The sequence below is a fragment of the Cynocephalus volans genome, chromosome 16 (assembly GCF_027409185.1).
Source record: "Cynocephalus volans isolate mCynVol1 chromosome 16, mCynVol1.pri, whole genome shotgun sequence".
Lineage (NCBI taxonomy): Eukaryota > Metazoa > Chordata > Mammalia > Dermoptera > Cynocephalidae > Cynocephalus > Cynocephalus volans.
Window position 1 is genome coordinate 9,933,097 of NC_084475.1, and position 27,516 is coordinate 9,960,612.

The 27,516-nt window shown below is 45.6% G+C and overlaps 1 protein-coding gene across 1 annotated transcript in view; it reads right to left on the reverse strand.

Moving 5' to 3' along the window:
- Window positions 1-27,220, reverse strand: part of FAM20A (FAM20A golgi associated secretory pathway pseudokinase) — a 49,697-nt gene extending 22,477 nt beyond the window's left edge. The window contains exon 1 of the mRNA XM_063081338.1: window positions 26,826-27,220. Coding sequence (XP_062937408.1) covers window positions 26,826-27,220 — 395 coding nt within the window. The remainder of the gene's footprint in view (window positions 1-26,825) is intronic.
- Between the last annotated feature and the right edge of the window lie 296 nt (window positions 27,221-27,516).

The following is a 27,516-nucleotide window of genomic DNA, read 5'->3' on the forward strand; positions in this document are numbered from 1 at the left end:
AGACGAGGTGGATGAGTTTTCAGAAACACAATCCTACTGGGTAACTAGAAACAACCGGCTTTGCTACCTGGAGCAAAAGCCCTTGGAACGTCTCACAAGCAAGGGAATGACATGTACGTTGTACAGTTGCATTAGGCACCGCTGTTTGAATGTCTTGGCATGACTGTGAGGTGGCAGATCATCCATCGGACCTTAGAATCCTGCTGTAGCTTGTCTGTGGTCTCTTGGAGTGCAGAAAAGAGGTAGCCAGGTTGTCAAGGCATTGGAGAGGAGGCCCAGGCAGGTCTGGGCTGGGGACATAGGAGGGCATGTCTGCTGGCGTGGGAGGAGTGGGTAGTCTCGAGCTGGAGCTTCGTGAGCTATGTGGAGCCTGGATTCTCATTTGCTTCTGGGGATAGGGGAGCTAAGGGTGTGTGGAGGATGCCAGTCCATGCCCTGTTTCCTCTGGGATCCTGAAGGCAGAGTCACTGGGGTGTGGTATTAACGAGCCAGGGACTGTGAGTGCTCCAGGCCAGGAGGGGAGAATGGCTGTGACTCAGAAGGTTCAGGGAGGATCTGGAAGGTTCTCAGGGGCATGGGCGGGCTCCCCATGCTCCTAGTCACCGACCACATAGCTTTAGGTCTGAAAAACCTCTTTGGTGCCTACATTTCCCTGTCTGGAGGAAATGGAAGGAATAGGATTGACACCCCCCTCCCATCACCACTTGGTTTCAGGGCATAGATGCCTTTATTACATTTACAGGTTCCTTGTGTGTTGGGGTAGGGCCCTTCTTGGAATAACTTCAAAGACCAGCTAAATATAGATACAATGGTACCCTCTGATGGCTGTTAGAGAGGATACACTGTGACAGTATCAGAAGGGGAAGGCAAGACCTCTGTTCTCCAAAACTACAGAGCATGCTGTTCGTTCCTGAGGACGAAGTTGCACCAAGTGCAAACGTCTTTGATTCTCTTTCTTCCAAACCATGTTTGAATATTGCAGTGTTGCCTCCACAACCTCTTCAATTTTCCTTTTCTTCCTGTTGCCTGTGACTTACCTCAACTCTCTTACCTGGATACTGGAATATCCCTTAACATATTCATGATCGAGTCTTTCTCCCTCTTCACTCCAGGCCCCCTTCACTGCCAAATTAATTGTCCAAAGCACAGCTCCAAGCATGTGTCTTCCTCCTACAAAATCCTGCAATGGGTCATTGTCCATAAACTCTAGTCCAAATTCTTCACTCTAGCATTCCCCAGATTCTACCCGATCCTTTGGGGGAGCTCTTGAGCTTGTTCTACCTAAAAGTTTGTCCTGCACTGAAGCAAACGAGCTGGACTTTTGTATTCTCACTCTGGTCAGTCACAGGCTATGATTGTTCTTGGGGAAAGAGAGAGTGGGGGACTGTGGTAGTTTACTGTGGCTGCCGTAACCAATTACCATAAACTTGGAGGCTTAAAACAAAAAAATTTACTCCCTCATACTTCTGAAGTCTCTAAGACCAAAATCAAGGTATCAGCAGGACTGCATGCCCTCTGAAGACTCTGGGGAAGATCCCATTCCTTGTCTTCCAGCTTATGGGGACTTCAGGTGTTCCTTGGCTTGTAGCCGCATTGCTCCAGTCTCTGCCTTTGTGGTCACTTTGCTTCTTTGTCCTCTACTGTCTTATAAGGATACTTGTGACGGTATTTAGGGCCCACAAAGATAATCTAAGATTACTTCTTCCTCCCAAGATCCTTAACTTAATCACATTGGCAAAGACTATTTTTCCAAATAAGGTAACGTTCAAAGGTTCTAGGGATTTGACGTGGATATCTTTTGCGGGGGGTGAGGGGTGGGGATTTTCCTACCTAAGGCAAAGAGTAAAACTCCCAGGAACTTCTGGATCTTCCTAAGGGTGAGGTCAGTGCCTTAGCCACTAGCAGCAAAGCATACAGAAGCTGGAGGGTGGGTGCAGAGCTGGGAAGGGGACAACAGTGTTGACACCCACTGCTATCATCTGGTTCGTGAGCCAGAATCCTAGGAGTTATTCTTAAAATTTCTCTCTCCCTCCCACAATGTCCACGCCATCACCAAGTCAAGTACATGTTACCACTTTAAGAGCCCTTGAATCTGTCCACCCTTCTGATCTCTACCATCATCACTCTAGTCTGTCACCTGTACTTTTTCAGTAGCCTCCTAACTGGATGTGCCCATTCTGACTCCCTTTAATCAGTTTTCCTAATTGCAACCAGAATGATTGCTTTGGCAAGATGTAAGTTTGATACTGTCAGTCTCCTGCTCAGAAGCACTCAGTGTCTTTCCCTTGCTGTTAAATAAAGACCAGCTTCTTTAATATCACTTACAAAGCCTGTACTGGCCAAGGCCATAGCCACTAGCCACATGTGGCTATTTAAATTTAAACTCATTAAAAATAAATAAAAGGAACAATTCGGTCCTTAGTCACACCAGCCACATTTCAATTGCTTACTAGCCACTTGTGACTATAGTGCAATTATAGAACATTTCCACCATTGTGGAAAGTTCTAGCAGACTGATTGGTCTAGACTCATGATCCTCCACTCCAGCTACAAAGGCAATGATCCATTTACCATAGGAGCTCGGAACATCACTTTCTTGACCCAGGGCACTCTTTCCTTCAGTCTTTGTCTCTCTAAATCCTTCTCGTCTGTCCTCCAGCTCAGTTCCTTGGAAATCTGCATTGGCCCCTGGATAGGCCCCATGTCCCTATTTCTGTGTCCCATTGCATGATGTCCTTCCTCCATCCATGCTACACTTACAATTTCACATTTGCTTGTGTTTATCCACCCCAAGACCCGCAAAGGTAGAGCCTATTTCTGTTTTTGCTTAACTTTGGATCCTCAGCATTTGGTACATAACAGATACTCAATAACTACTTCTTGGATGAATGAATGTGCTCCTTATCTTACCCATAGTGGATGCACACAGCTCTATGAGAACTACCCTCTGCATGTTTCTAGAACGACAGCTAATGCTCCCAGGCTTACTCAAGCCCGGTATAAGAGAACCTGATTTGCATGCTTTTGAGATCTCATATGTTTGCTACAATATTAAAATTTCCAGAAATCCTACCCACCCCCATCCTTGTTTCTTCCAAACTCTTTCATCTCTTAAACATTCTGGTTCTTCTGAGTTAAGATGAACTGAACTGATAATGGGAAATCACTTCTGTCCTTTCTGCTGATATAATTGCGCTCCCATTTGGTATCTGGCCATAAGCTGTCCTCTAAAAGCAGTGATGCCAAGTCCTCTCAAGCATGGCTATTTAAATTGCATGCCACAGGATTTATAGTTTGCTAAATTCACTGGCTACCAAGCTGTTATGAAAAATGACATTCTCTCTGCTGTGAGAGCTCACACTGAGGTCCCCCTGGGGAGGAATTTGCTGATAATCCATTAATTATTTTCTAATTGTCTGAACCCCTGCTCACTTCCTGGAGCTGTTCATTCCTGAGCAATTCCAGGAGGTGCTGTGTCAGGTGGACAGGTGTGACAGGCTCCCCCCTGTCCTGTCACTTGGGTCAGGATGGATGACATGCAGAAGTTCATGGAGCCCTGAGCACTGGTGCTCGTGATACTGAAGAGTGGGAGGAAGGCAGGAATGGGACAATTAGGCACTCAGGCAAAATCTTTTTGTTGGAAATTCAATTTCCTGGCCATTGTGCCATAGCATCAGAAGAGAGATGGCACAGCAATGAAAGATTTGGAGCCAGGTGTTTTCTTCCCAACTAAAGCTCTAAGTTTTGTGAGGGCAAGGATCTGCCTGGGATTTCTTTTGCATCCTCCTCAGTGTTTGGCAAAGTGCTAGGCACACAGTAAATAACCGACTCTTAGATGCCCAGACAAGTTTCCTACTGCAAAAACCCAACAAATTCCAAAACACTCGCATCAAAACATGGGGGGGAAAATCTCTTGAACACAGGAATTAGACTAAATTCTATCTCCATTAGAATAGAGTTCATACAGTTGGTCTTGCACATTTTATGTATTTCCAAAAACACTCTACTATAAAGAAAATTATAAAAGCATTTATAGTGAGCTTCTATGGTAGTTGGCTTTCAATTAAGTCTTGTATCCATTTGATTCATACATCTGTTTCAAGGTTCTTATCCTTATCATTGGCCTTAGAAGGAATATTTTCTCAGTTTTTTTTTTTTTCAAGAGTGTGATGAGTTTGAAAAAATCCTCCTTTGTCCTGTTCAATTTCTCCTGTGACAAAGAAGGATCCAGGTTTTGTGGGACCTTAGGCTTAGATGATTTGGGGATCCATCTTTAAAAAGAAGAGCACAAAATTAGTATGAGAACGACTAACTATTGAGAATGAGAAAAGAAATCAAGTTACTAGTACCTTGAAGACTTAGATCCCTTTCTTCTGAGATTTCATACTTATGTAGAAATGGCTCCTCTCCCTACTGAGTTCCCAACTTTACAGCTCCCAGTACCCACAGGGGAAGTGAGAGACCCTGGGCTGAAGTTTGAGCAGATTCATGGTTAATCTGCCTCTGACAGGCAATTGGGAAATTCACAATCCAGAAATGTTTACTGAGCACCTGGTGTGTCACTTTCAGGCACATTATTTTATCAAGGTCAGGGGCCTTATCATGGGCCCTTTTGATTCTCCTAGCCAGTTCCTGAATATGGGAATGCCAAAGCAATAACAGGGAGTGGAAGTGCTTGGACTGAGTGGGCACGGGCTTTCGGAAATGGCTTTGTGATAGTCATGACTTGAATGAACGTCATTTCTGAGACCCCAGCGTTGAGTCGCTGCTCGATGCATGTGTCCACTACAGAATTATGTAGAACAACCACCACTTGAAAATGCACCTTCAGCAGAACTGGTGGACTTACCATCAAAATCCTGTGGGTCATAAATGGGCCAAAGAATACTGACTCCCCACTGTTCCGTCTCATGGACTCAAAGAGCATCTTTCTCATTTCATCCTTTTCTGTTCATCTGTCCCCTCACCTACTAATCTCTGTGTCCTGGAGGTCAAGGGAGGTCCAACCACAGCTCTGAAGCAATATTAGTGAGCCGGAGCTGCAGCGATCTGCCAGATCCCAGAGTGAGTTCCCAATTACTCCTCGTTGTCTCATTTTACTGCCCAAGATGGAAGTGCATCCACTCTTTGGAGTCTGTCCTTCAGCCCTGAGAGGGTATCTGCTTTAGCTAGTTCATGAACCAAACCTTGATTTTTAGCGGCAGAAGATAGGTGGCAATGCTGCTAAGTCACTATTAGTGATGAGTTTGCAAATCTGGAGAGGAGGGAGGGTAGGAGAGACATATTCATCATCTGGAGTCCTGGCTCTGCCACTCACAGCTGTGTGTCCTAGGGCAAGTTATCTGGTCTCTCTATGCCTCAGCCCACCTGAATAGTAGGGATAATAAATGTACCCACCTTATGGGATTTTAGTGAAGATTAAATGAGTTGATAATTGTTTATGTGAGTTATTATTACTATGAACTTTGATTTCTGGGATTCCATTTATATAGGTGCCTTTATGACTTATGTGGGTGTGTAAGTGTTTCTGTTGCTTATAAGAAAATACATGGAACTGGGTGATTTGTAAGAAAACAAAATTTATTGCTTACAGTTTTGGAGGCTGGGAAGTCCAAGTCTAGGGAACAGATCTGGTGAGGGTCTTGGCAGTGGCAACAGTGACCCAGGGGTCTCACGAGGTAGAAATGGCAGAGCAGAGAGAGATAGAGAGAGAGTTCCTCATGCACTCTCCTTTTTAAAGCCCTTAGAACCAGTCATGACCACCATTTTTATCAGCACCGCACTCTACCGAGTGAGCCACGGGCCGGCCTATGACCACCATTTTTAATCCAGTCACCAGGCATGGTCCTCAGAATCCAATCCCCTCTTCAAGGCCCCACCTTTCAATTACCATAATAGGATTTTCCACCCTCTTAACAGTCACAGTGGGGATCAAGCTACTAATACACAAAACTTGGGGGACATAATCCATATTAATGGGGAAAGAGGACTGTGAAGAATTATTTGCAACTTCCGCTTAATTTCCCAGTTACCCCAGTTCTGCTTATCAGGGTGAAGGCAAGAGCTCTATTTCGCTTCCCCTAGGACAGCCCCTGTGGTAGGCTGAATAATGGCTCCCCCAAAGATATCCATGTCCTTATTCCTGGAACTTGTGATTGTGACCTTATACGGCCAAAGGGACTCTCAGATGTGATTAAGGATCTTAAGATGGGAAAATGATCCTGGATTATCTGGGTGGGCCCTAAATATAATCACAGTACCTTTACATAATGAACACAGAGAGACAGGAGGAGAGCAGTGTGACCACAGAGGCAGAGTATGGCACGAAGTGGCCACTAGTGAAGAAACGCCTGAATCACCAGAAGCTGGAAGAGACAGGAAAGGAATTTTCCCCAAGAGCCTCAGGAGGGAGCGTGGCCTTATATACCCCTTGATTTTGGACTTCGGGCCTCCAGAAATGTAAGAGACTAATTTCCGTTGTTTTGAGCCACCAATGCATTATGGAGGCTTAGGAAGCAAACACAAGCAGCCATTGGCAGCTGCCGCTGATGGAGCCGATGGAAACCACCAGGCACGGAGGGGCTCTTGGGCACCAAGTCGAGGGGCGCCCCCTGAGGACCACCTTTCCCATGCCCAGGAGCTGTCCCTGGGGAAAGTGGATGCTATTAGCCTGGAGAGAGGTTATTATTCCTCCCACCCCTCCCACGTGGCTGCACAATGGACCCTTTAAATGGATCTGGCCAGCCATGAAACAAGTTCCCATAAAAATCCAAAAGCCCAGTGACAGGCAACAGCTCAGTGCTCAGCCAGATCCAAATCTGTGCTGCCACGCCCTTCCTCTCTCTGTCTCTAGGACCCCCTCCATGCCTGCGCTCTTTGTGTTCACGCCCCACACTCCCACACATGTTAATACCAGTCAATATGTATGGAGCCCTTGCTCTGTGCCAGCCCCTTTGTGAAGCCCTCCGCAGCATTAGTGCCTTACTCTGCACTGCAATGCAGGGAGACAGGTTCGTTGTTAGCCCATTTTACAGATGAGGAAACCGATACAAGTCAGGAAACTGACTTGAGCTAGCTCAAGATCACCTGGCTGGTGAGTGGCGGCCACAGAGCAATGATGTGAATCTGGCTGACTGGCTTCTTAGGCCAAGCTTTTCATCACCACACTACGTGCTGGCCATATCATGGTCCATTTCCCACTCTCTGGCTCCTCCTGCTGAAGCTCTGAGCCCAAGGCTTCCTGTTACTGTTGCAGCCTCCTCCCAGTGAGAGACATCTGTAGGCCCATAAATGGCACAAAGGGACTCAATCCAGGTAGGGAGATCTTCACTAGACATCTTTCAGACACTTGGTGAAGGGTATCACAGAAAATGTTAGTGGCATGTAGGTGGGGACCTAGATATAAAGTGACTTGCTCAATTGATGCAGAAATCTGAGATAAAATTAGGAATCCTAGGTCTTCATGACCCAACATATGTTCTCTCTCTCTCTCCATCTATCTTTTTAATGGTTTTTATCAAAGTGGATAGACTTGCCCATTTTGCTCAGACCCTGTTTATTTCAGATGGCCTAATAGATCTGAGTATAGATGGCTACAGATTGATGCCAGGTGCCTATGGCAAGCTAGGAGGGACATTCCAAGACAGCCTGTAGCTGGAACTATGATTTCAGTGGGAAGCTCGCTTCTCTACCTTTACAACAACTTTCAGACTGATCTCTGAAGATGTGGGTAGATTGGACACCCTGGAGAAGAACAAAAGAACGATCCTTCCTCTAAGGGATGCCCAGAGTGAAGTCAGGAAACCAGCAGATATCTCCTAGCTGGGCCAAGTTCCCCAGGCTGTAGTCTTGGGAATATAGCTAAGATCCAAAATGACTAACAAACATCACTGTTCTACACAAATACATTTCAAAAGAGCTGCAAACCATAACCCTTCTGGGAGAGCGATAGCATACGTGGACAGTCAAGGCTCGGAGAAGTCCTGCAGCCCAGCCTCCTGTTCAAAGGGCGTCTCTTAAACCATATCCTTATGTAGCACATGTCCACACCCCTAAATTCTGTGTCGCACACAACACATTTCAGGAAATATGAAGTATTAACACTGGACGTGAAGCTCCTCCACCAAATTGTGATGTGATAATTCACAGGATGGAAGGGTGGGGGATGGGGAGGGGAGGCCCCCAGCTGCAGACTATCTTTCCATAGGACCCGTGACTCTGGTGTAGACCAGAGGTTCTCAACTAGGGGTCGTTATACCTCTTAGGGGACATTTGGCAATGATTAGAGACGTTTTTTAAAAAAATTTTTTTTGACTGGAAAGGGGATTGTAACCCCTGGCTTCGTGTCATCTGCACCACGCTCACCTGGTGAGTGCACCGGCCATCCCTATATAGGATCCAAACCCATGGCCTGGGCGCTACCAGTGCTGCACTCTCCCGAGTGAGCCACAGGGCTGGCCCTAGAGACATTTATTTGGTTGTCATAGTTGGTAGGGAGAGTGCTGAGGGATTTTGTAAACATCTTATAAAACAAAGGACAGCCCTTCACGACCGAAAATTATCTGGCCCAAAATGTCAGTAATGCAATGCTGAGGTTAGAAACCCTGGGCTAGAGCCATAGAGTAATGAGCAAATAAAACACTTAATCCTCTGATGATGACCTGAGAATTGCTATGATGGATTTTGGACTCTGTGCAATTTAATATTTTCCATAGACAGCATAAAAGCCTTCCTCGGGGCCTCCTACACTCCTTCTATAATATCTGCACAGCAAAAATTTAAAATGTTACTTAATTGTTTAAGAAAAACAAATTTGAGTCAGCAGACATTTAGTTGTCAGATTTATACCAACCTAACAAGCATATTCATAAAACACAAACACACATGTTACTTGCAAAGGATCCAATATTGATCCACCTAAATATCATACTTTTGGTTCTTTCCATCCTTTAACTGTGCAATCCTAAAATGAACAAATCTCTCTCTCTCTCTTTCACACACACACACACACACACACACACACACACACGCACACACACACACACACACACACACAAATTCACACACACACGCACAGAGACACTATTAGCAAATGACATTGACATTGAATGGATGTGTCCTCTCTCTCCTGAGTGCAGAAAGCAGAAATGAGGTCTAAAGGCAAATTCCAAGTAGACCAAGAAAAAGCAGGAGCCTTAACAATCCACATCCCGGATCCTCTAATAATCAAGAATATACCAGAATATATTTATTTTTAAAAGTGTGTGAACTTTGCTTTATTTCCTGTTATATAGGTATATAGGTATGGGCATTTGAAGGATAGAAGGGTCTGAATTTGGTGGGATCTGAATGTAGGGGGCTGCAATCGGGGATTAGGCTTGGAGCACATATTTTATGGTTCATAGGCAAATTTCCTGTGGCTCACCCAGATTAAATTCTTTCAAGCCCTTGACCTGTGAGCTAGTGCTAATTTGCATGGTATTATTTTTCCACCTGATTTACAAACTGAGAGAATGACTTCAGATTTTGATCCATTTTCCTCCTTAGCATGATCAGTCACCCATGTGGTAAGATAAATTATTGAGATGGTAATGTGTTTTTTGTTCTTCCAGAATTTTACACACCCCTGTCTTAAGAAGGTAGCAGGACCTTTGTGTGCCCTTATATCAGAGGGCATTTATGATCTAGGACCAACTGGAAGCTTAGACAGGCTTTGCCAACTCCTTCTCTGGATTTTTTCTTTTTTTTGAAAGTCTAGTGTAGACTCAGTGAAGTAATCTACTAGACAGGAGGATTTGGAGGACAGTAGAAAGTGCACAAAGAAGCACAAAATTTGGGGGAAGCATGAAGATTCTCCAACATTAGGAAAGGAAAGTTGGCTGAGGTCCTACATCCAGCCTATTTCCTACAGGTGACCCAAAGAGCAGGGGAGTGGCTGGGTGGTTTGCCTAGGAAGACTCATTTTAGGCACCAGAACCCAGCCTCAGCAAACAATCCTGTGCTTGAGTTTGAAACAGAAACAGCAGTGCCACCCACCTGCATGAGACCAGATGATGGAAAATGGACTTTGGGTCCTTCTCGAATGTTGTGCTACCAAAGACCCTAAGGTCACTCACCCAACATTGGGGGTTTTGGAAAAAGGAGCTCCAGTGATGACTGAGATTGAATTTCCAGCCAACCTAACAGAAAAGGGGGACTTAGAGTCCCATATGATTTGACTTTAGAAAAATAAATCAATGCTACATCACTTTCACGCTTGAGTTGGTGAAGCAAAATCCATCATTACTCATTTACCTGTTGTGTTAGGATATGCTGGGTTCTGCTGGAGTAACAATTTAACCCTAAAATATCAGTGGCTTCCCCCAACAAAGGCTTATTTCTCACTCACGCTACTTGTCTCATGAAGGTCAAGAGGGATTCTGCTCCATGGAATAACCCAGGGACCCAGCTTGAGGAACACACCTAGATCCCAACACGTGGACTTCACAGTCATCAGGGCAAGAAAAGAGAGGAACTGGAGGGTTAAGCACTGGCTCTCCGATGCTTTGGCAGGAAGTGACATAGGTCACTTCAACTGATATCCCACGGACTAGGACTAGTGACATGGCGCCACCTAACTGCAAGGAGGCTGGGACACAGGAGAACACGTGGATTCTGGTGAGAAGTAAATGCTTCTGCCACAGCCTTGTGGGTACGTACTGGACACAGGATGTGTCTTTCTATTTAATGCTACTTATAATTTGCATTTGTGTAGTGCTCATTACGAATTTTTTTTTTTAATTCTTTCCATGTTATTCTAGTCCCCTCAAGTCCTGTGGATTAAGAAAATTAAGGTCCACGAGGTGGAAGTAACAACATAGTAAGTGGGAAAGGAGGACTAAAGCCAGGTTTTTGACCTGAGACTTGTCTGCTCCTCTGCAGTGGCTGCAGAGAAATGATGCTTTGTCAAGGATTTAATTTGATTCTGATGGAGCCTCCTTAAAGATCACTGCGGTGCTGGTGGTGCGGGGAACACTGTACTTGCTTATCTGTTTGGTGTTGAGAAAGCAATGACTGTACCAAAATTTTAGTGAGATTTTGCCAAATGGGCTGGTTTCCCCAACACAAACTCATTCCCTTCTGGTTAAAATACAATTACTTCCTCTTCTCAGAGCTGGCTTCACGCTATGTCGCAATGGACCACTTGTTTTCCTTCTGGCCTAACTGGGTCCCTAACCCCATCCTGACCTCACAGAACCATAGCCCTGGCTCAGCAGCTGAGTACGACCTACCCAGAGAGTGACAGGGGGCTTCTGAACTGGAGTGGACCCGAATGACAGGGGACCTGAATGAGAAGGGGCAGATCACGGACTGTCCCGCGGGTGGGTACCATGTGGTGTCTGTCCCAGTGAGCAAAAAATCATATTTAAAAGGACCAGTGCCCCCAAATGGGTCTACAGGTCTGAATAAGGAAAACAGCCAACTAACTCTTATGTGGCACTTATGCTGCACCAGGCACTGTCTTAAGCAGTTTGCAAATTTGAACTCAATTAATCCTCCCAGAAACTCCTTAGAAGGTCAGTATTATTATTAATACCTCTGTCTTCAAGATACAGGGACTAGGAGCTGGCAGCACACATGACTTGTCCAGGTTGGCCCGGCTAGGAAATGGCAGCGTTGAGATTAGACCCAAGTATGAAATCAGAATATGGGCTAGAGAGCCTACCAATAATGATCCCCTCCCCCCGATTATAAAAGCCAAAAATCTTTGGTATAAAAATAAAAAATATGCCTATGGTGTGTAAGGACTGACAAGGTGGACTATTTTCAAAGCTTTGATGCTTATTGTCAATTTCCTGTCCAGAAAGGCCATAGCAGCCTGCACTCCCCTTAGCTGGGTGCTGGAAGTAATTCTGCCTTGCTAATCTCTGGGCCTCGTTGTGACAGGCTGATCCCCTGACAGCACTGCCCACTGAGCCTCCCGAACACAAATCTCATCTCAGATTTGTTTCCAGGACCTGGTCTAAGACATGAGATAAGTGAAACTCAGTGTTGAATTTCAGCTCTGGAGTTAAAAAGACCTGTCTTTGAAATCCAGTTTCCCGTGTAACTTTGCCTGTCTGAGCCTCTTCCCTCACCTGAAAGTGAGAATAACAATACCTACTTCTGGGTTGTTGTGAGGATTAAATGAGATATGTGACATGGTCAGCACTGTGCTTAACACAAGTGTCAGTGGCATTCGTGTCACCAGCTCATCAGAGGCACAGTTTAAAGGGGAAGGTCTCCAGTGAGCAGAGATCTGCCTGTGTAACTGGCTTAATACATGCTGTGTTACAAGAAAAAAGAGAAAGAAAAGGAGTCATTTCTAGAATCTGCAGTACATGTGTGAGGGGGGTATAGTTTCTGAACAGGTAGACTCATTGCAGACTGATCCCGTTGTGTGTTTTCTCCCCATTTGCAAGCACTAGGTATTTGACATCAAAGCGACGGAGGGGAGATCGGTACGTGTATTTTCTCTGTCTGGAAGCGCCAGATGTGACTAAGTCAGGCGAGGGCAACGACTATGCTGGAAGCTCAGGTGCTTTTCCCTGGCAACAGGAGACCACAAAAGCTGTTTGTCCATCACCATCACCTGAAGCATCACACATAAACAGACAAAGCTAGATACTGATGGGCACTGAGTAGCCTATAAGGAACATTAAAAAAAAAACCCAACCAGTGGTCCTCCCCCTATTGGCGACTCCCTGCTCAGTGCAGTACATGCATCTCTGACTCCCCCACAGCCGCCCCTTGGGGTACACATTACATCCCACTTTACAGACCAGGAAACTGAGGCTCCAGGAAATGAGCCTCAGGTCTCATAGCTAGGATTGAAACCCGTAGTTGCCTAACGACAAAGTCTCTTAAGCACTGTCTTATTCATTTGTTTATCAAACATTTATTGAGTGCCTACTATATACAAGCAGCATTTTAGATACTGGGCTTACAATGCTCAGGAAGCAAAGAAGACTCCAACCTTCTATTAGTTTCCTGTGGCTGCTGTAACAAATCGCCACAAACTTGGTGACTTAATATAACAGAAAATTATTCTCTCACAGTTCTGGAGTGTAAGAGTTTGAAATCAGGGTGTCAGCAGGGCTGTGTTCCTGGGGGCCCTAGAGGAGCACCGTGCTTTGCTTCTTCCAGCTTCTGGTGGCTGTCAGTGCTCCTGGCTTGTCCCCACCTTGCTCCAGCCTCTGCTTTCTTGGTCACACTGTCTCATCCTCTTCTGTCTGTGTCTACTCTTCCTCTGCCTTGCTCTTAAAAATTTGTTTCATTATAATTTAAATGGACACAATAACTAAAATATTTATGGGGTAGAGGATGATATTTGGAAACATGTGCACAATGGGTAATGATCAAATCAGGGTAATTAGCATTTCCACCACCTCGAGCATTTGTCATTTCTTGACCTTGGGAACATTCAATATCCTCTCTTCTAGTTAGTTGAAATATGAGTGAGAGTGTGGAGTATTTCTCTTTCTGTGCCTGGCTTTTTCACTTAACATAATGTCTTCCAGGCCCATCCATGTTGCTGCAAATAACAGGATTTCGTTCTTTTTCATGGTGGAATAGTATTCTGTTGTGTATATATACCACATTTTCTTTTCCCAATCATCTGTTGATGAACACTCAGGTTGACTCCATATCTTGGCTATTGAGAATAATGCTACAATGAACATGGGAGTGCAGGTATCCCTTTGACATACTGATTTCATTTCCTTTGGGTATATACCCAGAAGTGGGATTGCTGGATCTCATGGTAGTTCTATCTGTCGTTGTTTGAGAAACCTCCATACTGACTTTTGTAGTCCTCTGCCTTTCTCTTCTAAGGACACTTGTCATAGGATTTAGGGTCCACCTGGATAATTCAGGATAATCTCCTCATTTCAAGAGTCTCAATTTAATTACATCTGCAAAGAGCTTTTTTCCAAATAAAATGATTGTCACAGCTTCCAGGGATTAGGACATGAATATCTTTTGGGGAACTGTTATTCAACCTACAACAGGGGTCATCCTAGGGAATGCAAAAGAGGGCCACCATTCAACCCATACAATCCTTAAAGGGTTTACAGTCTAGTGAGGCTATGCATCAAGCAAATCAATAAACAAGAAGGCGTTGAGTGGTGATAAGAGCTCTGCTGGAGATAAAATAGGGCTTGGTGAAGGACAGCGCCTGGGACCCCTTCAGCTTGGCAGCACAGGAAAGGCCCCTCTGAGTGGGCAGTTTTAAAAGGAGACCCAAAGGACGAGAAGGATCCAGCTGGTCATCTCCAGTGGGGCCTGGCCGTGCTGGCTCCTCTGCTTGTTAATTGACAATTCAGTGAGTTAAATTATGCTTTTGGATGGGTTGGGCACAGTGTTCCCTGCCAGCAGAGTGAAGAAGTATTTTTCATATACGCAGATAAAATGGCTTAAACACTGCAAAATGCAAGTAGCCTTAACAGACCCCTGGTTCTGTGGCTGCCAAAAAACCAACTGCAGATCAATTGCTGTAAGTCCAAGCTCATCGCCCACCTTTTAACAGGTTTATAGCTAGTAACAGAACAGAATGTTGCCTCATTCAGCCACCTGGGGTGTACACTTTGCAATGAATTTAACCCAGAGGAGCCACCGGTAAGTTGCCCTGACCAAGTGAGGCATTCATTGGTAGCTTTATTGATGGTTTTCTAATACCTAAGGTGGCATTTGGCTATAATCTATTTGAATATTTTTCTGGTCAAAAATTTTGCAGCCACCTTCCACGGCATATGGCTTTGAGTATTGATTACCGGTTGGCACGCCTGTCACAGCAGACCCAAAAGTACTGTCAGAGGAGAATCTAGGTTTGCTCTGGGACCTCTGGCTCCTCGCTGGACAGAGGCTGGTGGCTTTGAGTTTACTCACTTATCCTGCTGGACTCCACGACTCTCATAAAGAGCCTTTTATTCCTACCTCCAAGTTTAGCTAACTACCAAGTCTATTTCTTGGCATTGAATGACAACCCTGAAAAAGTACACTCCAGGTGCTGCCGAGAGTTTTTTCCTAAATGCACTGCCACTCCACATCAATCAGAAGCCTGCTAATAAAAGAGGAAGGTCCCTAGAGGACTGCTCAAAGGATGAGTCTGCTGCCCACTCCTCTGGAACCTCAATGCTGTAAATTCTCTCCTTAGACAAGACAAGCTGGCAGGCCTGAGTACCGGGACTGGGAGGCACGGGGCCTGTGTGCACACGTTTTACAACTTGCTGTGGGGCACGGCACCATGTGCTTATTCTGAGTGATGCACTAAAAGCCATCAGTGGGAAATTCCCCTAAAGACGTGGTAGAACATGCTGGTCCTGACACCACACAGTGTCGTCTCTTGGGGGCACGGGGAAGACATTCCTTCTATGAGTCACTGCCAGGATTTACTGTACTCTTCCTGGGCTGGTTTTTACTTTACAGACATGGCTGGTGGATCCCCCCAGCGGAGCTAACTCTGCAGTGGGTAGGTTTTCATGGCAAGTATTCTGAGAAGTTTCTCACTCTTGGTCCCACTGGTTTTGAGTATTCTCTTTTCCCTTTGACCCACTTTTCTCAACTATTTTACATTTATTTTATATTGTGATTATCATAAATACATTATGTTACATCTAAAAGATTATCTAACAATCATTATTTCTTATCTGTTATCTAAAAGATTAAAAAATCTTTTAAAAAAAAATTAAAATAAAATGGTAACTGCATGACCTTTGTATTTGTCATGAAATGTGACTGTAGTCATCTGAAGGGTGATTTTCCCCAAGATATGTCCATGATTTAATCCCCAGAACCCTTATTTGGAAAGAGTCTTTGCAGATGTAACTAAGTTAAGGATCTTGAGATGAGATCATCTTGGGTTATCCAGGTGGGCCCTAAATCCAATGACAAGTGTCCTTATAGGAGAGAGTCACAGATGGAAGACAGAGAAGACAAAGACACACAAAGACAGAAGAGCAGGAGGTGATGGGACCGTGGAGGCAGAGACTGGAGTGACATAGCCACAAGTCGAGGAATGCTGGCAGCCGCTAGAAGTCAGAAGAGACACAGGATGAGCTCACCCCGGAGCCTCTTAGAGGGAGTGCTGCCTTGCCAGCACCTAGACTGTGAGCCTCCAGAGCTGGGAAACATTGAATTCCTGTTGTTGTGAGCCACCAGCAGTGGCTTAAACAGTGGCAATTTGTTACAGCAGCCCTAGGAAACAAACACAGTGACTGAATTCTCTTTTCAGACCTTGCTCAGGAAATGCTGAGATTGCTGGCTTACAAACCTGACTTCCAACTTTCTGGAAGTTTGACCTCTCAGGCATTCAGTGTGGCTGTGCAGCTCTGCCATGGGGTCTGGGCTAGTGAGGCAGAAAAGTTTGTGATAGAAAATCTATCCTTGATGGTATATTTAATTTTCTGATAGAACATTGTACTGGAAGACCCATTCTCAGTTTCTCACCGTTACATTAAGACATAATGATTGCATGATAATAAACATGAAGCACACATTTTTTTCTGTGTTGCTTTAATACTGTTGAGTTGCACCGAGGGTACTTGTGTCCATTTCGACGGAGAGTCCTCTGGGAGGCTCGACCTCCAGGGGGTCTCAATGCAAGAGTAGTAGCTGCGGTTCCTGCCAAATGTTTTCACCAGGGACTCAATGTAGAGTCTGCTGGGGACAACTGAAGCCCAGTCACCCTGGGAGATGCCAGGGGAAGCTGTTTTATAATAAAATATGGATTGGCTAGATACCTTTCCACAGGGATGTTCAGGTCAACCCTCTTGCTGGTTGAACAGACCAATCTTTTCAGAGGTGAACTAATTACAGATGATTGAAAAGAGCTTCAGGAAGTAGAAATAACTCTGCATGTTCATGGTGTCAATGACATTAACAATTATTATCACTAATGCCCTATAGATAAATGGACAGATAATGGCCTTTGGAAATACATTTATAAAATGTACACTTAATACAACTAAGAACAAACAAATCTTCATTATTGCTTCTGAATTTTATGTTGGTTAATATGAAAGGAAGCGTTTCAGAGTTTATAAAGCAACTTCAAAAGCTTTGTGAAATGACGTGATATATTTGACCCATCCAAACACAGCACCTATAGCTTTGGCAAGGAGCAGAACTATTATAGGAGGAACGTGAAGAGAAACACAGGGTCAATTTTCAGCTTTTGACCTCAAAGAATGGGCCCCAGAGGAAGGAGAGTTTAAAGTCTATCCATAAACAAGTAGATTAAAGTGAGAATAAATGAAGAGCTAGACACTTTGCTCTGAGGAGGGGACTGAGGTCGTCTCATCTGGGAGGCAGGAAGCCTAACGAGTTAGGCCAAGCAGCCTCTTGACGCTGAAAGGACCACATGGAAAGGAGAGAGATCGTTTCGGAGATGGCTTTGCCTCGGCCCCAGAGAGCTGAAGTGGAGCCAGGTCTTAGCCAGCCGGTTTTCCATGACGGTTCCAGGTGAGAGAGCCTCTGTATTAGTCTGATAGAGCTGCCGTAACAAAAGAGCAGGGCCTGGGTGGCTTAAACAACAGAAATTTATTTTGTCACACTTCTGGAGGTTGGAAGCCCAAGATTAAGGTGTCAGTAGGGTTGATTTCGTTCTGAGGCCTCTCTCTTTGGCTTGTGGGTGGCAGCCCTCTCTCTGTGTCCTCACGTGGTCTTTCCTCTGTGTGCCCGCATCCCTGGTGTCTCTCTTTCTTCTTATAAGAACACCAGTCATACTGGATTAGGACCCCATTAAAGCTTAATTACCTCTTTAAAGACGCTGTCTGCAAGTACAGTCGCATTCTGAGATGTACCAGGGTTTAGACCTTCACATACACATTTTGAGGAGCATAAATCAGTTTATAACAGCCTCATTAAATTTTTCAAGGGTTAGATTTTTTTCCACATGAACATATGGGAAGTTGGGCTCTCACAACTGTCAGCTGCATGACCACTGCTGGACAACTCACCAGCAGAAGGAACTTCTCTTGAGCCTTTGCTCAGTATAACAGAACCAAGTTGTGCAGATCACCTCCTATTCCATGAATCTTTCCAGATGGCCTCTGATCTACTTTGGTCAATACAGAAAGTGGCAGAAGTGACGTTTACCAAGTTCTGGCCTGGACTGCAAGAGGCTGTGTATGCTTCCATTCTCTCTTGGCACCCTGCTGCCACCATGAGAACAAGCCCAGATTAGCCTAGTAGAGAATAAGAGTCCATGCAGAGCCAAGATCACCATCTCAGCCAAGGATCCCGACGTGGGAGGGAGTGTAGTCATGATTAGCAGAGCTGATCAGCAGCTGACCACAGATGCCTGAGTAAGCCTAGCAGAGACCAGAAGGACCACTCAGCAGAACCCAGTCCATGACCTACAGCATCATGAGCTAAATAGATGTGTCTTGTTTTAAGTCACTAAGTTTTGGAATGGTTTGTTATGAAGCAAAAGCTAACAGTGCACAGGGCCTACAAGATACTGTCTCATATTCAAGTGGCCAGATGTATTAGCAAAGCCATGCGGATGATTATTAGAGAACTAGTACCATGTTCTCACTACTAAAAATAGCTGGGAGTGGGGGCCTGGGAGCAGGAGGCTTTGGTTTTAGGTGCATCAATTTTAGTGACAGGAAGAAAAGAAGTTGACTCTATTTTCAAACATCCCACATCAGTGGTTTTCAAAATTTTCTAGAACTGAAATCATTTTTTTCAAAAGTAATCTATACAGAATCCCCAATATATAAAATAAATCAAAATGAAAGTTTAATCAATCATTTGCAGAATCTGGGAGGCACCTCCCAGAACCCTGGAAGTTCACCAAGCACAATTAGAAAATTATTGTCTGGTATTTCATTCGTACAGACTTTGAAGAAGAAATCCTGGTTGAAGATGAGAAAAGCTTGGAAAACAGAGCTGCGAGGAGGCATCAGGGGCCCCAGACTCCCCTCTTCATTTCAGGAGGGGGGACTAAGACCTGAGGAAGAAAATGCTTTTCTCAGGATTCACACGCAGGCATCTTGGCTCCCAATTGGATTCTCTTTTTCAGAAGAGACATGAGCCCAGGAATGAGCTGATGCACATCAATTACTCTTTTAGGTTCCCACAAAGAGAGTAAGGTCTATTAAGGAGAATGCCCAAGTAAGTAAAGGTTCTTATTTCCTTGGGAGGATTTTAATGATCGATATGCACATGTGAATTTGTTATGATTAAATTAAAAAAATAGTAATAAAAAGTCTTATTAAAACTCCAGAGCAGCAACTACAGGAGTCAGACACTGGAGCAGAGGAAAGCTGAGAAACTTCTCTCATCACTACAGTCACTACAGTTCCTCCAGTTCATCAGTGATTGGTTGAGGGGTGACACCTGCCTCCAGCTGGGCCAATCACAGCCCTCTATAGATTGGCTGTATTCCCAGATCTGGCCAATGAGCGTCTTCGCCCAGGATCTTTCTTTTTGGAAGTCAGAGAAGCCTTCTTTTCTCTCTGATCATGAAGACAGGCAGATGAACTAGGCAGAGGGACAGCAGAAAGAAAGACAGGGTCCAAAGGCTGTTTAGTTGTGTGAGACCAGTTCTTCCTGTCCTTACTGAGATTTGGCTACTTCAGTCTCTACGTTTCCTTTTCCTGCTTAAGTTAGAATGGGGTATCTGCCACGTGAAACCTGATGAACATAGGGAATGCTTTGCAGATATAATGAGTTGTTTCCTAGGAAAATGAAAAAAGGCACAGAATGCAAATTTTGAATACTATTTCATGGAAATATGGACCTCACCACGTGAACTCAGTAGGATTCAAAGACCCCAGTTTATACCCTTGCAATGAAACGTTGGTTCATAAGGGGCTGGAATTGTGTTGCACCCATCTGACTTTTTTCTGGTATCTCTGAGAGCTCACGGAATGCAAAAATAAGCAGCTACAGGTTGTACGTAATTCTTAACTCAGGTAACAAAGAGCATGAGCTGAGCTGTGAGAGCAGAAAGATAGTTGTGCTATTCAGCCACTGAAGAAAATGAATCAGAAGTATAAAAATTCCACTTCAATTGATGAAACTGAGACCCCGTGGGACACTTGAATTGGCCAAGAGAAACAATCTGTCCCTCCGTATAGATTCCATTTTGGTTAGCATCATCGAAAGTATTTATCTGTGACCTATGGTGCTTGACCCAGGTGTTGACAATTGAAGGCAAGTTTGCTGTCTGAGAGCTGTGCTTGGCTTCCCAGGGCTGAACAGCTCTGTTTTTCTACTGCCAGCTGAGATCTTTCCTAGCCTGTCAACCTTTTCCAAGGTTTCTACAATCTCATCTCTTCCCAGGACACCTTGTTCTTTATGGTCCGACTTCTCAGTCCACATTCCGCTATGCCAGCACTCCTTAAATTTCTCTTTTACTCTCCATATTTTGCTGAATTTTATTACAGGCTCTTGTCCTCTAAGGAACCGTAGTCCTCTACTATGCTGTGTTCCCTGGTGCTTCCTAAATTTATTATCTGGTTTATTACTAGTGAATCTAATAAAATAGGCCCTTTTCTGGGACTTAAACTTTGCCTCTTGCTCAAGCCAAATTCTACTGGCTATCTGCTAAGCTTCCAAAGCCAGGCTCCAGGGATTGAAATCTTGGATGCTGGCATCTCCAAAGCACTCAAACTCAGTTCTGTCCTGATTTCACATTTCAATCATAGGACCTTCTGCCAAGTGACAGGGCACAAAAAGAGCTAAGCCTTTTTTCCATACTGTGGTTTTCATTAGGCACATATGTGTGTGCCTGCCCATAATAACAGGTAGTAACTTCTGTGCCACTAAAGCTGCAGCTGTTTAGAATGGTACCCCCACTTGGCTTTTAGCCATATGCAAGCCTACTTCAGCGGAATCCACAGGCTCTCATCAGCCTCTGGCTTAATGAATAATTACCCAAAAAATATAGGTTTGCATCTGCCAAGGGGTGGGGCAGGGATTTCTTTGGCTAAGTCAAAGTCTCTGTGTTTCCCATTTTTATTTAACCCAAGACTTCTTGGCTACTCTTCCTCAGAAAGCACAGGAAGCTGAAGAAATTCCCTCTTCTTGGCAAATGACACGTTCTTAACTTTTCTTCATGGCTTTTTAAAAAATTGATTTTATTTAGGCTACTGCAATAGGAACAGTACCCTAGGTCCAAATTCCGGAATGTCTTAGCAGGGTGATTTTGCTCTAGACTTTTATAGGGAAGAGTAGAAAGTTATAAGTGGGGTGATACTACAGTTGGGATTGTTATTGTTCAAGGCTGTTTTCAAAGCAGATAATAGGCCTTCGACTAAAAGCACCAAAATCCTGGTGTCATCTGTTCCCAACTATCTGTTTTACAGATATATATACTCTGATTCTACCTTGTGGCAAATCATAAAACAGACATATTAGAGTGACCACATGCAAGCTGGGGGCATTTCATGCCAAGAGCAAGTGGCTATTCATTCTCACACGAAGCTCCAGAGAGCTGCCATCAAATTATAGCTGGACATAGTGGATAATGGCATATATGGAGGGGATGTATACAGTCAAGGAGGGACCAGAGTGGGTGGGTAGTCAGAAAAGCCTCTCCAGAAGAGAAAATCTAGGGCCTCTGGACATCAAAGGACACAGGGTGGTGGCACTGGTGGTGAAGGACATGGATTTTGGAGCCAGCTGTTCTGGGTACAAAGCCTGCCTGTGCTTTGCTAGCTGCCTGATGGTGGACAAGTTATATAACCTCCTCTTACCCAGTGTCTTTATAAAATGAAGTAAACAGCAGTTCTGTATTCATTTTCTACTGCTGTGTAACAAATCACCACAAACCTAGTAGCTTAAAACAACACCCATTTATTAGCTCCCAGTTTTGTAAGTCAGAACTCCAGCTTGGTGTGGCTGCGCTCTTCGTATAGGGTCTTAGAAGGCTGAAGTTAAAGTGTCAGCTAGAATAGAGTGAGTTCTCATCTGCTTTCAAGCTCATTCTTGTTGGTGGCAGAATTCGTTTCCTTGTGGTTGAAGGGCTGAGGTCCCTGTGTTCTTGCTGGCTGTTAGGTGGGGCCAATCTTAGTTCCATATGTCTTGCTGCATGGTCCCCTCCATCTTCAAGTCAGCAGTGGCACGTCGTATCTATATTGTACCTTCTTTGATCAGCCTTAGAAAACTCTGTGCTTTAGCGCTCATGCAATTAGGTCAGGCTCACTCGATAATCTCCCTATCCAAGAGCAACTGATCTGAGACTTTAATTACATCTATAAAATCCCCTTACAGCAGTACTCACGTTAGCATTTGACTGAATAACTAGGAGAGGGGTGTGTACACCAAAGCTATGCATCTTTGGAGGCTGTCTTGGAATTCTGCCTACCACATGTAGCTACCTCTACAGAAGTTGTGAGGCCTGAATTCACAGGTAGAGGTAAGGTGCTTGGCACAGACAAGCATACTTCAGGTAGGAGGATATGCATGCAAAAAATTACCCACTTGGGTTACCAGGATTGATGAGAACTTGGGGGGTGGAAGGAGAGTAGTGGGGGTTGGAAATGATGGAACCAACCACCTCCGCTTCTTGGCTTAGGGGGTTCATTTTGATCTATTTGGAAACAGAAAATGCCTGTCCTTCCTGAGTGAACAACACTGACATTGTTTAAGTCTTTCCTGATTTAAGTCTTTGCTGTGGCTATGGCCGTGAGAACCAGGCTTTGGAAGGAGGAAGCAGGCATCTGAAAATGGACTTCTGGCTTAGTCCTCTCAGAAACCATCTGCTTGGAGTCTTGGATTCTGAGAAGAGTAGAGAGGTCTCCTCTAGCTACAAGTCCGGGGATTCAGAAACCACTAAAATAATAGCTTGTCCAAAAACCAGCCAAGCAAGGCTCTAATTGGCAGAAATGGGAAATGGAAGTAAGGATCCCCACTCCCGCTGCTAACCACACGCAGGTCGTGGTTGAGGCCCATTTTCAAATCACTGGAGGCCATTTCCTTTCTTAGCCTGACATTGTTGGTGGACGAATCAGACGAAGGGCCAAGACCCTATTGACTCTGGGAAAATGACAAATGGCCACCATCCTTGAATAAGAACCTGGACTTCTATCCACCCTGTGGGTTGAACTGCTTGCTTACAAGAAATCTACATTCCACATGGTCTGGTGGGGGGTGGCAGTCAGGAGATAAGCAGGGAAGAGATAAAAAAAGAGATGGGAGTGTGGAGAAAAGGAGGGGGTGAGAATAAAGAGATTGCATTGTGCATCGCGCAGATACCGTGGCAGGAAGAAGTTTATCTTTCCAAAACTCCTAGACTAGGCAATGCTTATTTCCAGCTGAATTCTTTTCCCTGTCTCCTGGCTTTTTCTGCCCCCTCTCTTCTATCTGCTTCGGCTTCTGGCTCTTCTCAAAGCTTCCCCAGAAAAACATCAGCCAATTTACTCCCCTTGAACAACTGTCATTTTTGAAAAGCTGCCCAGTCTCTTCGCTGTGATTTTCAAAGAGAGACTCGGGGCTAAGCTTTCTTTCAGTGACAGCAGGTTAAGTAGGAGGAGAGGGGAAGACAGGAGCTTCCGATGGTGGGAAACACACGCACACGCACACACACACACTCTTACACACTTCTGAGAAATGCTGAGTCTGTAATCGCAGGACAATACAACCTTCCTGATAGCTGAGAAAGATGTCAAGAAAGGAAAGCAGAGAGTACAGAACTCAAATTTGTGTCGTAGCTGCTGGAGTTTCGACACTACAGAGGCATGACCCTGTTCGACCTTGCCTGTCAAGACCACAGGGTTACAGAGGAACTGACCAAAGATATGTGGGCAAAAGGCCAGACCGAGCTGACCAGTTTTGACATGCCGAAGGACAGATGTTGTTGGCTTGGGCAGCTTGTGGGCCAGGCAAGAAATCTGAAGCTCAGCGTCTGAGAATGCAAGGATAGCAACAACGTAACTGTTACCTGTGCTCCAGGTAAGCCTTTCTTAACATCCTTATTAAAAAAAAAAAAAAAAAAAAGACTGAGAGCAGGACAATTCTGGCTTGTTAGTTTCCAGCTTGAAATACTGAAGACTAAATTTCCTTGTTCTTAATGCTCTTTCCTCTTTACTATTCAAGACAGGTACCCCCAAATGCCATCATGTCCCATGGAGCCAGCGCTGGATTGCTGGCTGTGATCGGCGACAGACTACCTGGCAGAGATGCTTTCCCTGATTGCATTGTTAACCTGGATAGTGCCACTTTAAGTTATATTTTGTGGGGGAAAACAGAGGGAGGGAGGGAGAACAGTGGATTCAGGAAGTTTGCGGAGAGCTCGAGGGTCAGATAGCACACAGACAGCCCTCCCTACACGCGACGTGTCTTCTGCGTTTCAACTTAAGTAAATATTGACATCCAATGGGCAGATATTGATTGAGAACCCAAAACATTCAAAACAGTGTACAGGCTCCATCTTCCACCACGTGAAATCGAAAAGAACCATGCCAAGAAAAGTCGAGCCACTACCCACCTCCTATTGGTGATGAGCTCCAGTTGTAGAAAGATCCTTTCTGACTTCTCACCATTACTTATTAGGGTGGTGGTAAAAATAGTAAAAAAAAAAATCACTCACTCAGACTAATGGTCTATTTTGGGCAAGTGGTGAAGAATGCTGATTTGGCTTATTACCTGCCCTTCTCCTGGCGTGTTGGACAGTTTGCTGAGACAATTATTTTGGAAAGCAGTTAACGTTAGGTAGTTACTGGCATGGTGGCGTCCACATACAATAAATCACTAGATTTTAAACATTGGCAGGGTTATGGTTACAAACAAGGAGGGCTTGTCTGTGCAAGAGAAAAACAGTTAGAAGAGTCATTCATTGTTTCCTTCTTTGCCGTTCATTCTAATGATGTATCTGCATCGGGATCTGGAGGCTTCCTTGGTCCTGTCCACTGGGGTGGGCACTGGAGCTTCGACAGCTCTTCATATGTCCTCATATTCACAAGAGCACACCTCACTTAAGGTGATGAGTGACTTCCTCTCACAATAGAACTCTGAGCATGATTCAAATTCACATTGGCTGAGTCTTCTGTGTTCCATTTTTAGCCCTGATATAAGTAACAACACCTCTGCTTATTAATACCATTATGCTGACATGGACAATACAGTTTGGGTGAAGATAGGGTGTTCTCTGCCTGGGAGGTCCAGTTTCAACATTATAAGTGCAGTCAACCCTCCTGTTACAGCCCACGAACTTGCTTGGGAAACTGTTACATTCAACCAACCCACACACAACTACTCCGTGACCTCTGAATGCATCAAGGTCACCAGCTCTCACTGATCCTTTGTTAAATGACCAAGATCATTTCTGGTCATTAAATGTGTGTGTGTGTGGTTTTTTTTTGACACATAACAGTGTAGAAGCTTAGAACTGACTGTAAGACAGCTTAATGAGAAAGATTTTTGCTTTGCTGACAAAACATTCCCCTGGACTTTCCTTCAGGACCAAAGTAAGAGAGGGAAGTTTAAGGCCACAGAAGTGTGACTAAATGAATGCTGGTCTACATTTACAGAAGTGAGTGACTTTGCCCACAGTCCTTTATTCTCAAATCCTCAGTAGACTTGCAGATAATTTTTTTAATGGCAAAACTTCCTAGTTCATTGATCCAGACTCCCATGTTATTGATGAAATAAAAGTAATACTGAAAAGGACAGTGTCTGAGAGGTAATCAAACTGCCTTTTTATTGCACACAATTAGCAATGGAATTGAGAATCACTTTCCTTCTAATATGAAACCATCAGCCACAGGGTTGCAATTGAAATTCACCACAGTGATTCAGCCAGTATTTTTGTTTTCTGCAGAATTTTTTCCCTCCCCCCAGCCTCAGCACTAAGAATAATGAGCAAACACTTAAATTGAGCTAGCTCTGAGTTTCAACAGAGATTTATGGTCTACCCTTTCTCCTGAGGGACTGTAAAGCCACCGACGACATCTCATTTTGAAATCTCTCATATTAAGAAAATAGATGGGCGTGGTGCGAAAGTGAACTCCGGTGGTGAGGGATATTCAGATACGTTCTGTACTTCAAAACACGTCCTTAACTCACATGAAGGCTTTCTGCCATGAGCTTGGGGACCTCAGCAACCACCATCTGCCTTCTCCAACACCCCCTATCCACCAACCTTTTTACAAAAGCATACTTCTTAATTTTATCCTAAATATGTTTGATATTTTTTCCTCTACATTTTGTTTTGAGTTTTAAAAATTCCCAGGCAGATGTTTATCTCTTCAGCTCCAAGTCAGCCCAAATCACCACGATAATAAAAGATAATTAAACTGCCTGCAAGTTATAACACTCGCCAGCAAGGGACAAGCCACGTTTGAAACACGAACAGTGGGGTGGCTGTGTCCCAGAACTGACCGTTTACGTCCTGCCCCAGCTGACCCCCTGCGATCTCTGACACTAGGCTGGGCAAGAAGGAAAGAGAAAAAGCTGGCTCTTCGGGGAGTAGCATGCTTTCTGGAAGGCGCCCAGGTCTGCCCAAAGAGCAGAGGCAAGCGGTGAATTCGAACCAGCTCTGGAGTGGCTCTGTTTGCAAACCTCGCTCTGGACAACCGAAGTCCAGCAGCGGCTTTCCACATTGGGACAAATGGAACGGGGGTGGGGACGGACCAGGGGACAGGAGTGGGGCTAAGCGGTGAACCCCAGGAGCTCGCGGGGAAGGGCAGAGCGCATTTCTTCGCTGCGCTGCTGCCTGGAAACTTTTTCTCGCACTGAGATCAGACTCCGGGAGTGAGCTTTGAGGTCTGCGACAGCTGCGGGGGGCCGGCTGGGGAGCACACTCGAAGCCCAGTGCGGGCTGGGTGACGCCGGGGTCTCCGGGGCGGGGTCCTCACCTGTTCCAGCGGGCTACCTTCCTCCGGTAATAGCGCAGCGCCTCCTGGCTGGCCAGGAGCAGGTCTTCGGGGCCGAGGACAGGCGGCTCTTCCAGGACATGGTACAGCGGGTGGGCAAAGAGGGCCTGCAGCTTGGAGCCCGAGTCGTCGGCCGGCTCAGCCCCGGCGGGCCCGGCTCGGGAAAAGTTGTGCGCGACCGTGCCGGGGTCCGAGGAGGCTGCGGCGGAGCCCGGGGCCGGGGAGGAGGCGCGGCCGGCGCAGTGGCAGCCCCGCGGGCGCTCCCGGGGCCGCAGCTGTCGCTGCACTTGGGGCCAGAGGTGGAAGTAGAGGTCGGCGGAGAGCAGCGCGCCCAGCAGCAGCAGGGTCAGCAGGCGGTCCCGGCGCAGCCCGGGCATGGCCCAGCCGGGGCGCGGGGCGGCGGGGCGCGCGGGCCGTGTCCGGGGACCCGGGAGGGCGCCGCGGGCGCAGGCAGGACAGGCGGCCGGAGTCCTGCGGGCCGGCCGGGGTCGATGGGGCTGCGGTGCTCACCGCGCTGGATGGGCCCCCTTTGCGCGGTGCAGCCCTTGAACTTGGGGACCGGGTGCAGGGAGCGCCGGGGCTCGCGGTGTTGGCGGGCGTCGCTTCTTCGCTCCGAGCGGAGAAGACCGGGGCACCGGGTCCCTCGGGCCCCGCTTCTCGCGTCTTCTCTCCC